The sequence below is a fragment of the Panthera onca genome, chromosome F2, assembly GCF_046562875.1.
Source record: "Panthera onca isolate mPanOnc1 chromosome F2, mPanOnc1 haplotype 2, whole genome shotgun sequence".
In the NCBI taxonomy this organism is placed as follows: domain Eukaryota; kingdom Metazoa; phylum Chordata; class Mammalia; order Carnivora; family Felidae; genus Panthera; species Panthera onca.
Genome location: NC_138356.1, coordinates 83,434,609 through 83,446,777, shown reverse-complemented (window position 1 = coordinate 83,446,777; position 12,169 = coordinate 83,434,609). Strand labels below are relative to the sequence as shown.

The 12,169-nt window shown below is 51.1% G+C and overlaps 1 protein-coding gene and 1 long non-coding RNA gene across 5 annotated transcripts; one reads left to right on the top strand and one right to left on the bottom strand.

The window, feature by feature from the left end:
- Positions 1 to 727: 727 nt before the first annotated feature.
- Positions 728 to 1,743, bottom strand: LOC132664778 (uncharacterized). The gene is made up of 2 exons (XR_009603829.1): positions 1,671 to 1,743; positions 728 to 1,472 (listed from the first exon to the last, which is right to left on the bottom strand). It is a non-coding gene; the product is annotated as an uncharacterized LOC132664778 (long non-coding RNA).
- Positions 1,096 to 10,716, top strand: ZNF517 (zinc finger protein 517). Of its 4 annotated transcripts, XM_078442425.2 has the most exons (6): positions 1,443 to 3,255; positions 3,362 to 3,499; positions 3,993 to 4,137; positions 4,814 to 4,940; positions 5,225 to 5,338; positions 6,125 to 10,716. In XM_078442425.2, exons 1-6 carry the CDS (start codon positions 3,200 to 3,202, stop codon positions 7,324 to 7,326), a joined length of 1,782 nt encoding a protein of 593 aa, XP_078298551.1. In that variant the 5' UTR covers positions 1,443 to 3,199; the 3' UTR covers positions 7,327 to 10,716. The 4 variants fall into 4 exon arrangements, with proteins under 4 accessions (XP_060467645.1, XP_078298551.1, XP_060467644.1 ...); XM_060611662.2 differs by lacking the exons at positions 1,443 to 3,255; positions 3,993 to 4,137 and adding an exon at positions 1,096 to 1,150 and having other exon boundaries at positions 3,362 to 3,500; XM_060611661.3 differs by lacking the exon at positions 3,993 to 4,137 and having other exon boundaries at positions 3,362 to 3,500.
- The last annotated feature ends 1,453 nt before the right edge of the window (positions 10,717 to 12,169 follow it).

Genomic DNA, 12,169 nt, shown 5'->3' with positions numbered 1-12,169 from the left:
TTCATTTTCTTTCAATTCCAAGTATGATTTTCTCTTCCTCCCGTGAGTTATTTTGCAGGTTGCTGTTTAGTTTCTAAGCATATTTGTTTAAACTATTTAGCCATATCTAAATGTAATATCTTATTTTCAGATAATGTAGTTTGTATGATGCCAATTACTTGCAATATAGATGCCTCCCGGGACCCCTGGGTAGCTCAGGTTACGATCTCACGGCTTGTGAGTGGCTTGTGAGTTCGAGCCCAAGGTCAGGCTCTGTGCTGACAGCTCAGAGCCTAGAGCCTTCTTCGGATTCTGTGTCTCCCTCTCTATCTGATCCTCCCCCACACGCACTCTGTCTCTTTCTCTCTCTCTCTCTCTCAGAAATAAATAAACATTAAAAATATTTAAAATATAGATGCCTCCTTTGCTGCCTTGTAGATTTTGGCTATTGTGTCCCTCTTCAAAAAGGTGGTCTCTGCTTTTGTCCCCCCTCCCCTTTATAAAAATAAGAAAACATTTAAAGAAAAATATACGAGATTTCATCGCATAAGACTAAATAGTTTTGCTTAAGTTCTTTTAAAATTACTATATGTGTAAGCATTTATTCATAAGCATAGATTTGTGCGTGTGCTGGGTCACACTATAAAGCATTTTTTACTGTGTCACAAAAGTTTGAAAGACACGATCGTAGAGAAGCTTTTTCAACTGTAGGGGAAGAGGGTGAAGGATACACAGGACCTCTCTGTACTGCCTTTGCAACTTGCATGATTTTATAATTATCTAACAACAAAAAGTTGAAAGAGAAAGGACGCTGCCTCAGCACCCGGTTGTCTGGAATGATGCTCGACTTTTCCATTTGCCTTTCTCGAGGTCTCGCGTGGACGCGTCTGCTCTCAGGCTTGGGGGCTCTGCGCCGGGATCCCCGACTCCCGCAGCGGGCTCGCCCCTCGGATTTGGGGGTTCACGGGAGATCAGGTCCAGAACAGCGCCCCGCCCTCAGCGGCCCTCTTCCATCACCAGCCTCGCGCCGTAGGAGCCAAAAGGCGCCCACCGAGGCGCGTGGTCCTCCGAGCTTCCTAGAGCGGCGCTGAGACCCGTTTCCGGGGGCGGGCCGGAACCGGACCGCCTGCTCCCGGCGCCCTCTGCGCGCGGTCCGGGATAGTGGCCCAGGGTGAGTAGGTCCTGGCCGCGGGGCGGGGACCGGAGTGGGGTGAGTGCGGTTCTCTGAACCCGGCCTGGCTGAGGCTGTGGTCCGCACAGAGGCCGCGCTGAGCACCGCGGGGCGCTGACCTGCAGCCGGCGCCGCCCCCTCGTTTTTCCTTCGTTCTGGGCCTTAGGGAGGGTCCGGAGTCCGGTTCCCACCGGCTGGCGCGGCAAGTGTGTGGGCCGGTCCCGCAGAGCCTGGGTGGCTGCGCAGAGCTGAGGCTGCAGTGGTGGGAGACCTGGGAGGACCGGTTCTGTCCGGGTTGCGTCCCCCTCGCGCCTGCAGTTGCCTGAGCACACCCGCTCGTGAGCAGCTCGTGCCGGCTGGCCACCCCATGCGCTGCCTCTCCCCTGCACCCTCGTTTTCCAACCAATTGTCAGCCCGACGCCCTTGCTTTATACCCTGTGCGGTTCTTCGCCCCCGCCCCCTCTTCGCGGGGTTGCCTCATTCATTGGACGACTAGCATTCGGACAACTGGCATACTTACCTTGTCCTGAGGACCCTTCTAGTGCTGGGGATACTGCAGTGAAGGGGTAACATCCCTGACTTCATGAAGCATCTGTTGTAATAGAAGTGAGGCATTAATGCAATAGAGGCAACAAACAAGAAAGTAATTTTTTTTGAGAGAGAGTGTAATCGAGTGAGGGAGGGGGCAGAGAAAGAGCATCTTAATTAAGCCAGCTCCATGCCCAGTTGTGCTCAATCCCACCACCGTGAGATCTTGACCTGAGCTGAAATCAAGAGACGGATGCTTAACCGAGCCACCCAGGTGCTCTGAGAAAATAGTTTTTGATGATTTCAAGGGCTATGAAGAAAATGAACCAAGAGGATAGGTTTGTGAGAGTTAAAGAGTTAGGGGTGGCTGTAGGTGAGCAGGGAAGGTCTCTGCAAGAAGTTAACATTTGAACTGAAACCTGGTGGCTGACAGGCCTTGCTAAGCCCTTGTAAGCAAAGGAAAGTGCATCAGAATGGCATTGGCTAATTTGAGTAACAGAGAGAACGCCAGCTTGGCTGCAGTGTAGTACGCAAGGGGGTAGGTGAGGGAGTGGAGCAAGGTGCCCCAGTCCCCTGAGGAACAGAGGTTTTATTCAAAATTGGAGGGAAAGAATGACTCCTGCTGGTCCTCCAGGCCCCAATTAAATGTAATCCCCTCAAGAAGCCCTCCCTGATCCCCCATGTAAGTTAGCGCTCCCCTTCCCCTTGATATTTTCTGTCTCAGGACTCCGAGCAGGAACCTGTTTTGTTATCATTGTATCCTCTCCTCCACTTTTTTCAACTTAGCGCTGTTTTTCTCACATTAAAGACTCATTCCCTGGCTCCAAAGATAGGACTAAAATCAGGTCTTTTCCCCTCTAACCAGGTGGCCCCTCCCTGAGGACATGCATTCCCCAGAAATAAGCAAAGAGACAGGCATGGTAACTTACAACTGTGGAGAGTGGTATGTGTTGAGTTGACAGCCAGGTCTTCTGAGATGCTCCTCCTCTTAAGATGCTGTGGCTGTCTTGTCGGGGTGAGGAGGACAATAGCTCTGTCAACAGGGGCAGCAGCAATGGTCCACGCAGACTGCCCTGGACAGACAGCCCAGTGCGGTGTCTAGTAGTGGTGTGGCCCTGCTCTTTGCATTTGCCGTTTGTGCTGTCCGGGCACAGATGACTCACCAAGCCTCTCAGATCATCTTCTGTAGCCTGTTATACTCTCACATGTTAAAAGGGCCTTCCTGCCAGATGTTAACCTCATAGCATCATAACTGCAGGATTTCTGCTGTTGCCAAAAGGGACATCGCTTTACAAAGCGGCAGCTACTTAGGAGGCTCAAGCCCCACAGAAGAGGGTACTCTAGATACCTCCACCCAATACACAGGAGCTCAAGTGTCCATTGAGGAGGGGACACAGAGACCAGAGTCTACTCTGAGCACCTAGCCAGAGCAGATCGTATTTACTGGCTTCTATAAATAATTTTTCCTCAACTGCGACACATATTTCAAAATAAGCAATAAGTCTTAGAGAAATCAGAAAAATGAGAAGAAGGAAAATAAAAACTACCTTGGAAGAAACTAAGGCTCATGGGCTGGGGTATGTGCTGCCAGATTTATTTTTTTGCTTAGAGTCTGCTTATTTCACGTGGTAATGCAGTAACAATGTTTTCTGGTGTTCCACAACATGGTTTTACTGGTTGCAGAATCACCCACTGTCAGGGAACCACTCATTCATTCCACAAGTCCTTGCTGTGTATCAGGCCCTCCCCCAGGCCCTGGGGGTACAGCATGAATAACCAGACTGCAGGCCTCATCTCATGGGGGAAGGTGGATAAGAAGCAAGTAAGTTGACTGCATTATGTCCGATAACAGGTGCTATGGATGAAAATAAAACGGAATGAGGATAGGGAAGGAATTCTGCGGTGGGGATGGCATTTTATTTATTTATTTAAGTTTATTTATTTTGAGAGAGAGCACACATACATGTGAGGGAAGGGTGGGGGGGGTGGGGGGTGGGAGAGAGAGAACCCCAAGCAGGCTCCAGTCTGTCAGTATGGAGCCTGACTCAGGGCTTGAACTCACAAACTGTGAGCTCGTGACCTGAGTGGAAATCAAGAGTCACACTCTTACCTGAGTGAGCTATCCAGACACCCGGGAATATCATTTGAAGTAGGATGGTCCCAGAAGACATCCCTGGGAAAACCAGGAGTGAGAGGTGGAGGCTTGTGGGTGAGCAGGTCTCAGGTTGTGGCTTCTTGGGATGTGAGGGGTCGTCTGGGCTGACCGGGATGTGCTTGCCTCATGTCTCACGCTTTCCTGTCTCTTCTGTATCTGGGTGGTCCTTCTGGGAGACAGGGACAGGGGTGGATGGGCCTTAGGCCTGGGCTCTTCCTACTCAACACTCACCGTCCCCAGCGCCTGCCTTTCCCCTGAAGGGGACCTTGGAATGGCGGTGCCACTTGCGACGCCCAGACTCCAGGTGAGTGTCCCCTCTGAGCCTTTAGGCTGCCTTCATCCCCATCCTCAGCTTTTCAGCCCTGAGGACCTCCCCAGGGGGCCCTAGGCCCACCCATGTAGCTCCCACTCCTGCAGGTGGGTCACAGGGATGGATTCGGTAAGCCAAGGGTCAGCCTCCTCCCTTCGAAGACTCACAATGGCTCTGTCAACTCCTTCCTGAGGCTTTGGGCAGAAGTAGGCTGCCCACAGTCTCCTGAAGCCCCTGAGCTTCAAGGGTCAGCAAGCAAGGTCAGGGGCCCTGTCCCTCCCCAGCACCTGCCTCCATCTGGTGTGAATGGTCAGACCTTCTTGGTGCACACAGCCTTTGGCTTCTCCACTAAGAGCGGAGAACCAGAGAACAGGACAGGAACTCTCCCCACCAGTGTGGAGGCTCGGCCACCAGCATCTCGAGGGTGCCCCTACCCAGGCCAAGGTTGAGACCCTCACTTCTCCCGTGGCTTTGGCAATAGGGCTGTTCCACTTTTCCTTGGAGAGTGTTGAGGTGTACCCCCTCCCCCCCATGCCAGGCCTTAGGAATGCAGCAGTGACCATACAGAAGCCTTGACTTCCCAGAGCTGAACAGGTGTCCTAAATATCCCTGACATGGTCTCCGCATCTCCTGCCCAGATAGCCCCAGACAGCAGAGTTTGTGGTTGCAGGAGGCCGTTGTGTTTGAGGACGTGGCTGTGTACTTCACGAGAATAGAGTGGAGTTGCCTGGCCCCCGACCAGCGGGCACTGTACAGGGACGTGATGCTGGAGAACTACGGGCACGTGGCCTCACTGGGTGAGGCTTCCCCTTCCATCCTGGGGCTGGGCTCAGACACAACCCTGCTTCTTCCACCGGCCTCCTGGGGGAGTTGGTTCCTTTCCAAATTCAAAGCCTAACATGTTCAGAGGGGAAATTGGAGGGGTTCCCTCTCATCTCTCCATGGCCACCCAGCTGCCCTGCTCCTGGGAAAGTAGGTGTTCCAACCCACCCCAAGTGTGTTTCCTCTGAGGCCTCCAGCCAGGCAGCCAGACACCCTTCCTCTTCTCCCTGACACATGCTGCTCTCCTCCCTGCACGTAGGCTTTCTCGTTGCCAAACCAGCGCTGATCTCCCTCTTGGAACAAGGGGAGGAACCAGGGGCTTTGATTCTGCAGGTGGCTGAGGAGCAAGGGACTGTGGCCAACCTGTGCCCAGGTAAGTGCAAGGCACAGCAAGGCCTGGCCTTCACACAGCTCCTTGTAGCCCCCTGGTGCTTGGAAGGCTGTACGTTTAGTTCCTCACAGCATGGCCAAATTTCTTACTAAACACCTTGCTTGTCATCCAAGGTCACCCAGGACTAACTTGTACAAGAAACCCAAGTGCATGAACATCCTTCCTGGTGCCCCGAGGTGTTGGGCCAGATCTGTGGGGGCAGTGGGTGTGTGAGGAAGACCCAGCAGGGAAGACCCTTGAGCTGCTTTGATCCTTCCAGCTCCCTGTGGCTCACATGCCAAGGCCTGAGTTTGGGACTGCACAGGCTGCAGAAAGGGAGGAAAGGTGGCCTGCGGTCCATGGGGCCTGTATGGGCAGGACTCTGACCTGTCTACTGAGTGGATGACCTGTGAGTGAGTGCCGGGAGGAAGAGGTGAGCAAAGGATAGCAGTACCCCACACCCTGCAGGTCCCACTCCTGCATCAGGCCTGCTCCCTACCCCCCAACCTCTGCCCCAGTACTTTGGGCAAAGCTCTGCCCTCCCCTGTCCTCCTGATGCCCCTCCCTGGTCATGAGTTCCCCTCTTGAGCTAACCTCCCACAGTGCTTAAGCCCTTAATGAACCTTCCTTTGGGTCCTCTTATACAAACCCTGATTTTACAGTTTCTTTCTTGCAAGAAGTTTCCAAACCTCTCTACCACTTTGACATGAGGATTCTGTCTTCAAATCAGAGTTCCTTTTGTGAACGTAGAGGCGAGGTCACCTTTCCATTTTCTGTTCACTCTTCCAGATTCTAGGATGGAGGCTGGGGTCAAGGAGTCTTCTCCGGGGAGAGTGTCCTCTAAGCAGTTAGGACTGTTGGGCACAGTTTGGGGGCGCCTCCCTGAGGAGAGGAATGGCCGTCCTAAAGATGGGTCAGATAAACGACAGCTCGACCCCCAGGCAGGCGGCCTTGGTGGGGAACTTAGCACATCCCTGGGGACCCTGGAGGAAAAACAGCCAGGCTTGGGCCCTGCAGAGGCTGCTGGGGAGAGAGTGTACAGGTGTGCTTGCGGCAAGGCGTTCAAGTACAACTCGCTGCTGCTCAGGCACCAGGTCATCCACACGGGGGCCAAGCCCTACCAGTGCACCGAGTGTGGCAAGGCCTTCAAGCAGAGCTCCATCCTCCTGAGACACCAGCTCATCCACACTGAGGAGAAGCCCTACCAGTGCAGCGAGTGCGGGAAGGCCTTCCGGCAGAGCACTCAGCTGACCGCACACCACAGGGTCCACACGCGGGAGAAGCCCTACGAGTGCGGCGAGTGCGGGAAGGCCTTTGGCCGCAGCTCCCGGCTCCGGCAGCACCAGAAGTTCCACACGGGAGAAAAGCCCTACGAGTGCGGCGAGTGCGGGAAGGCCTTCTGCCGCAGGTTCACCCTCAACGAGCACGGCCGCATCCACAGCGGGGAGCGGCCGTACACGTGCCTGCAGTGCGGGCAGCGCTTCATCCGCGGGTCGTCGCTCCTCAAACACCACCGGCTGCACGCCGGGGACGGCCCCCGAGACGACGGCGGCCGCCAGAACCCCCAGCCCGGCGCCGCACAGAAGACCGCCTCGGGCGACAGGCCGCTCGAGTGCCCCGTGTGCCAGAAGCCCTTCAAGCACAACTCCTTGCTCCTCCTGCACCAGAGGCTGCACACGGGCGAGAAGCCATTCGAGTGCAGGGAATGCGGCAAAGCCTTCAGCCGGAAGTCCAACCTCACTCTGCACCAGAAGACCCACACCAAGCAGAAGCCCTTTGCCTGCACGGAGTGTGGCAAGGCTTTCCGCAGGAGCTACACGCTGAATGAGCACTACCGGCTCCACGGCGCCGAGAGGCCCTACCGGTGCCGGGCCTGTGGCGGGGCCTGCGGCCGGCCGTCAGCCCCCATCCAACACCAGAAAGCCCACGGGCCCGCGTGTTCCCGGGAGGGTGGGGAGGACAGACGGGTGCCCCACTGGGCTCCCCGTTGAGTTGATGACAGGCGGAGAACTCATCCAGGAGGGGGCCCCAAGGCAGAAGGCTGTCGGTCCTCCCCGCTTGGCTGTGAGAAGGGTCAGGGCCAGGGCTGTGCTCGAGCAGCCCGGGGGAAGGGCAGTGAGGAAGGCTGAGCCAGAGCGGGTCCCCCCACGACGGCTGAGCCCAGATGCCCGCGGGAGAGCGGCATTTCTCAACCGTCCAGGTCTGCGCCTGGAGGCACGCGCGGGCTCCAACTCGAGTGGGGGTTGGGGGTGGGTTTCGTTTTCTTTCCACTCCTCGGTTTTCCAAATATTGACTTGTGATGGGGGGAGGGGAGCGGAATCTGTTGGCTTTTTTTTTTTTTTTTTTTTGGATGTTCATTTGTTACTAGAATTGACCCAGATCAGACTGTTGGCAGGGGACCCAGCCACCTAGTGGGGCAGAGGACTAGAATCCACACAGCACCTGCCATGGAGATGTTGGGAACTCTCAGGTAGACCCAGGGTTTGTTGACAAGCCACGGCAAAGCTGGAGGGGTAGTGGTGGCTGAAGCAGGACTCGGGAGTGGGGTCTGCAGGCTCCCAGGCAGTGCCTTGGGAGCCCCAGCCAGGCTAAGTGTGATCCCTCAGCAGGCCTGTCGGCAGAAGGTATTCACTGGGGAGAAGCTTCCCTGGGTGGCCGCTGGTGAGAGGGGCCATCTCTTAGTGACCCTTCTTCTTCATCAGCCCCCCGACCCCAGGAGCCCTGAGAACACTGAGGGGCTTCTACAGCATCTTACAAAAGGTGTGCCAGAAAGGAACCCACCAGCCCCAAGCAGAACTACCAGTGAATGTGTATTTTTTAATCATTTTTCCCCCAAATATAAATTTATTTTAGGACATTTGGGAAATGCAAGAACTTAGAAATGTAAAAAACTGCCCTTTGGTCTCACTCTTCAGGGATCACTACAGCGATGTTTGGTGTGTTTTCTTAGCCTCTTTTTAAAAATTTTAATGCTTATTTATTTATTTTGAGACAGAGAGAACATGAGTTGGGGAGGCACAGAGAGAGGGGAGAGAGAATCCCAAGCAGTTTCTGTGCTCTCAGCAGAGCTCGATCTCATGAATCACAAGACATGACCAAAACCGAGATCAAGAGTTGGACAGTTAACTGACTGAGCCACCCAGGCACCCCCTTAGCCTCTTAAAAAAAATTTTTTTTAATGTTTATTTATTGTCGGGAGACACAGGGAGACACAGAATCTAACCCAGGCTGCAGGCTCTTGCTGTCAGCACAGAACCCCGACGTGGGGCTCGAACCCACGAGACTATGACCTGAACCAAAGTCGGATGCTTAACCAAGTGAGTCACGCAGGTGCCTCCCCACCCACTGACTCTAATGCACATGTATGGTATTTGTTTTACAAATCGGGGTTTACTTTGCTTAGAACCGTGTCCCTGCTGACTGGTTTAGGTAGCAGCTTCCTTACTGTCACACATCTGTCCTTTCCTCACACCTTCGCTGTATTTGTTGGCCCCGTAGCAGACCTGTGCACATTTGCTTGTGGCTGAGGTGGACTTTCCCCATCAGGGTTACAGATGTGGAGGGACTGTTTTTAACCATTTGATTAATCATGAAAAATGCCAGTCTTGTTTTCATTTATATTTCTTGGCCTTTTCGTGAGTAAATTCCCTGTAAGCTCTTGTACCTATTTTTATTAGGTTTTTAAGCCTCTGTGTTGAGCTCCAATCCCTTTCCCTTAATACCTGTTTCTTCAACTGTGATACAAACCACAGGTCTTTTGGTGGTGGGTGAGCATGGGAGAGATGGGACAGAAACTGCGTCATACACTTGAGGAAGTGATATATTACAAATATTTTTTCCCAGTTCCTTATTTGCTATTAATTATGAGGTTTTTAATAAGAAAATACATGTTCCCTATGGGCAAAACTGTCTTGTTGTGATTAGGAAGGCCTTGTCCACCCCAGGATTTTATAAAACACTTTCTTTACTTTGGTTAAGTTACAGAAATACTACATATTTGCAGTAAAACAATAACGAAATCTCAATACAAAAATAGGAAATATTTCCCTCTTCCCTTGTCCCACATTCCCACCTTACTCCCCAGACATACACCTGTTAAGTCTGGGTAGTTCATTCCAGACTTTTTTCTCTACATTTCAAATATTCAGCATATGTGTGCCTGTGTTTTTACAAACAGGATTACTCTAGTGTTTGAAAGGACTTTTAGTGTGTCAAGTCACCGGGCTAAACTGCCCCCAGAATTCCTTTTCAGCTGAATTCCTGAGTGGCAGGCTATGCAGGAGGAAGGAAATGGCGGTCATTTGTAGCTCACACACCTACCTAATACTTAGACACTAACCCAAAGGCTGTTGTGATTTTGCAGATGTGATTAAAGCACCTAATCAACTGATTTTAAGTATCCTGGTAGGTCTGGAGTAATCAGTTAGAAGGCCTTTAAAAGCTTAGGTTGGGGCGCCTGGGTGGCTCAGCTAGTTGAGCGTCCAACTCTTGATTTCAACTCAGGTCATGATCTTGGTTTGTGGGATTGAGCCCTGAGTCAGGCTCCAAGCTGCCCTTGCCCACCTCTCTCTCTCTCTCTCTCATTCCTCTCAGAATAAATAAATTAGCTAACTAAATAAGCAAGCAAACAAGCTTAGGTTTCCCCATGCCTCCAGCCTGTGGAAAAGCATCAGCTGGTGATCTTGTCAGCAAATCCTCGAAGTATTTGCAAAATGTGGTTTTCTCACTAAGTAAACTAAGAATATACTTGAAGAGGTGCCCTTTTTCAAAGCACAAAGCCAGTTTTCAGCCCTGACTTTTTTCCAAAATTTTAAAAAAACTGTGGTAAAATATACACAGTGTTTGCCATCTTAACCATTTTTAAGTATACAGTTTGGTGGTATTAAGTGTATTCATACGGTGGACCCATCACAACCATCCATCTCGAGAACCCTTTTCATTTTGTAAAACTGAAACCATTCCCATTAAACAAGTCCCCATTCCCTTCTCCCAGATCCTGGTAACTGCCATTCTACTTCATGTCCCTATGATTTCTGACTACTCTAGGAACCTCATCTTAGTGGAGTAAAATAGTATTTGTCCTTTTGTGCCTGCTGATTTCACAGAGTATAATGTCCTCTGAATTTATCAATGTTGTAGCATGTGATACAATGTCTTTCCTTTTAAAAGGTTGAGTAATATTTACTATTGTATGGTTGGACATTTTCCTTATCCACTCATCTGTCATGGAGACTTGCATTGCTTCCACCTTTTGGCGACTGTAACTAAGATTGCTGTGAACATGGGTGTACAAACATCTCTTCCAGACCCTGCTTTCAATTCCTTTGTGTATTCACCCAGAAGTGAATTGCTAGGTCATAAAGTAATGGTGTTTAATTTTTTTACTGTTTTCTACAGTGGCTGCATCATTCTACACCCCGACCAGCAGTGCACGAGGGTTCCCTTTCTCCAAATGCTCGTCAACACTTGTTGTTTTTTGTTGTTTTGATAGTAGCAATCCCAGTGGGTGTGAGCCCTGACTTTTTTTAAACAGCAGTATTCAAATGGACACTAACAGGAAGCAGCTCTCCTCTGAAAAAGAATTCAAAAGTATCAGTGACATCTGGTAGAGTGAATTTTGTAAAAGGTGTGTCTCTGAGTACCACTTCAGCCATATTTCAGTTCCATTCTAATTAAACTTGAACTCCCGTTCTGAGTGCAGGAAATCCACATAATTTTTGGAAATCCTATTTTTCAGTTTTTATGTTCCTTTAAAGAAAAATAAGTTTGCTGACTCAGGTTACTCAGTCTTTCAAACAGGTTTCTATTGAGCATGTGATCCTTGTTGAGCACAGAAGAGATGCATGATGGAAACATCACAGGCTCTGCTTTTGAGGGACCTGGGCCTGAGTAGGAGAAAAGGAGTCACACAGGAGAGGGAGGAGATGGGGCCTCAGGAAGAGCCTGGTGCCAACAGACAGCCCAGGGGTGGGGACAAGGTCTCTCTGTGCTGGACACAGGCCCTTGTCACCAACCTCCTCAGGCCCTCTTGGCCCTACTTCCAACTCCCTTTTTGTTCTCAGGATTCCCAGCTCCTGACCTTCTCAGGCTGGGGGATTAGGGAAATTCTGCTTCTGTGCAAGGCCCTTGGGTCTATTGGTTCCTCCCACCAGCTTTGGAGCCAAGCAGGCCTAGATCCAAAAGACATTCCTAGAAATAGCAAACAACCCTTTAGAGCAAGGCTTTGATACAAGCCAACAAATCCAGATCCCACACTCCCAACTATCTCCTTTATCAAACTCACACACCAAGGCAAAGCTCCTCCTGCCCTAATTCATCCCAGAGCCGCTTATCAATTAGAAATCACATTTCTACCCTGGAGCTTGCTGAAATTATTCAAACTATCTGACCCTAATTTTACTTAGTGTACCTGCCCTGCATTGCCCATTCCTTCCTGCAGAAACCCCAATAAAGGCTCTGGGCCACACTGTACCCTCCCTCTCTCCTGCCTCCTGACTTATGCTGGTGCTTCCCAGTGTGGCCCTTCATGTTGTGCCCTGCCTTCTAGAGAAACTGAGTATAATTATCTTCCTTCATGACAATCATTTGCAAGTCTGCATGTCTTACCATACCAGACTAAAACAAGCCCTAGGTATATTGTAGTATATCATGAGACTCCTGAGTGCCCAAGGATGGCCTGTGGAGAAGCTCTGTTCCAGTTTGTTGAAAGTATTATTGCTCTGGACTACCTACTAGGATACAGAAAAAGTCCTTAGAAACACGTCTTCTTGTAAGTGATTAAGGTAGACTTTTTCCCTAGTTACATTTATGATGTGGAATCCTATTCCCAGGCTG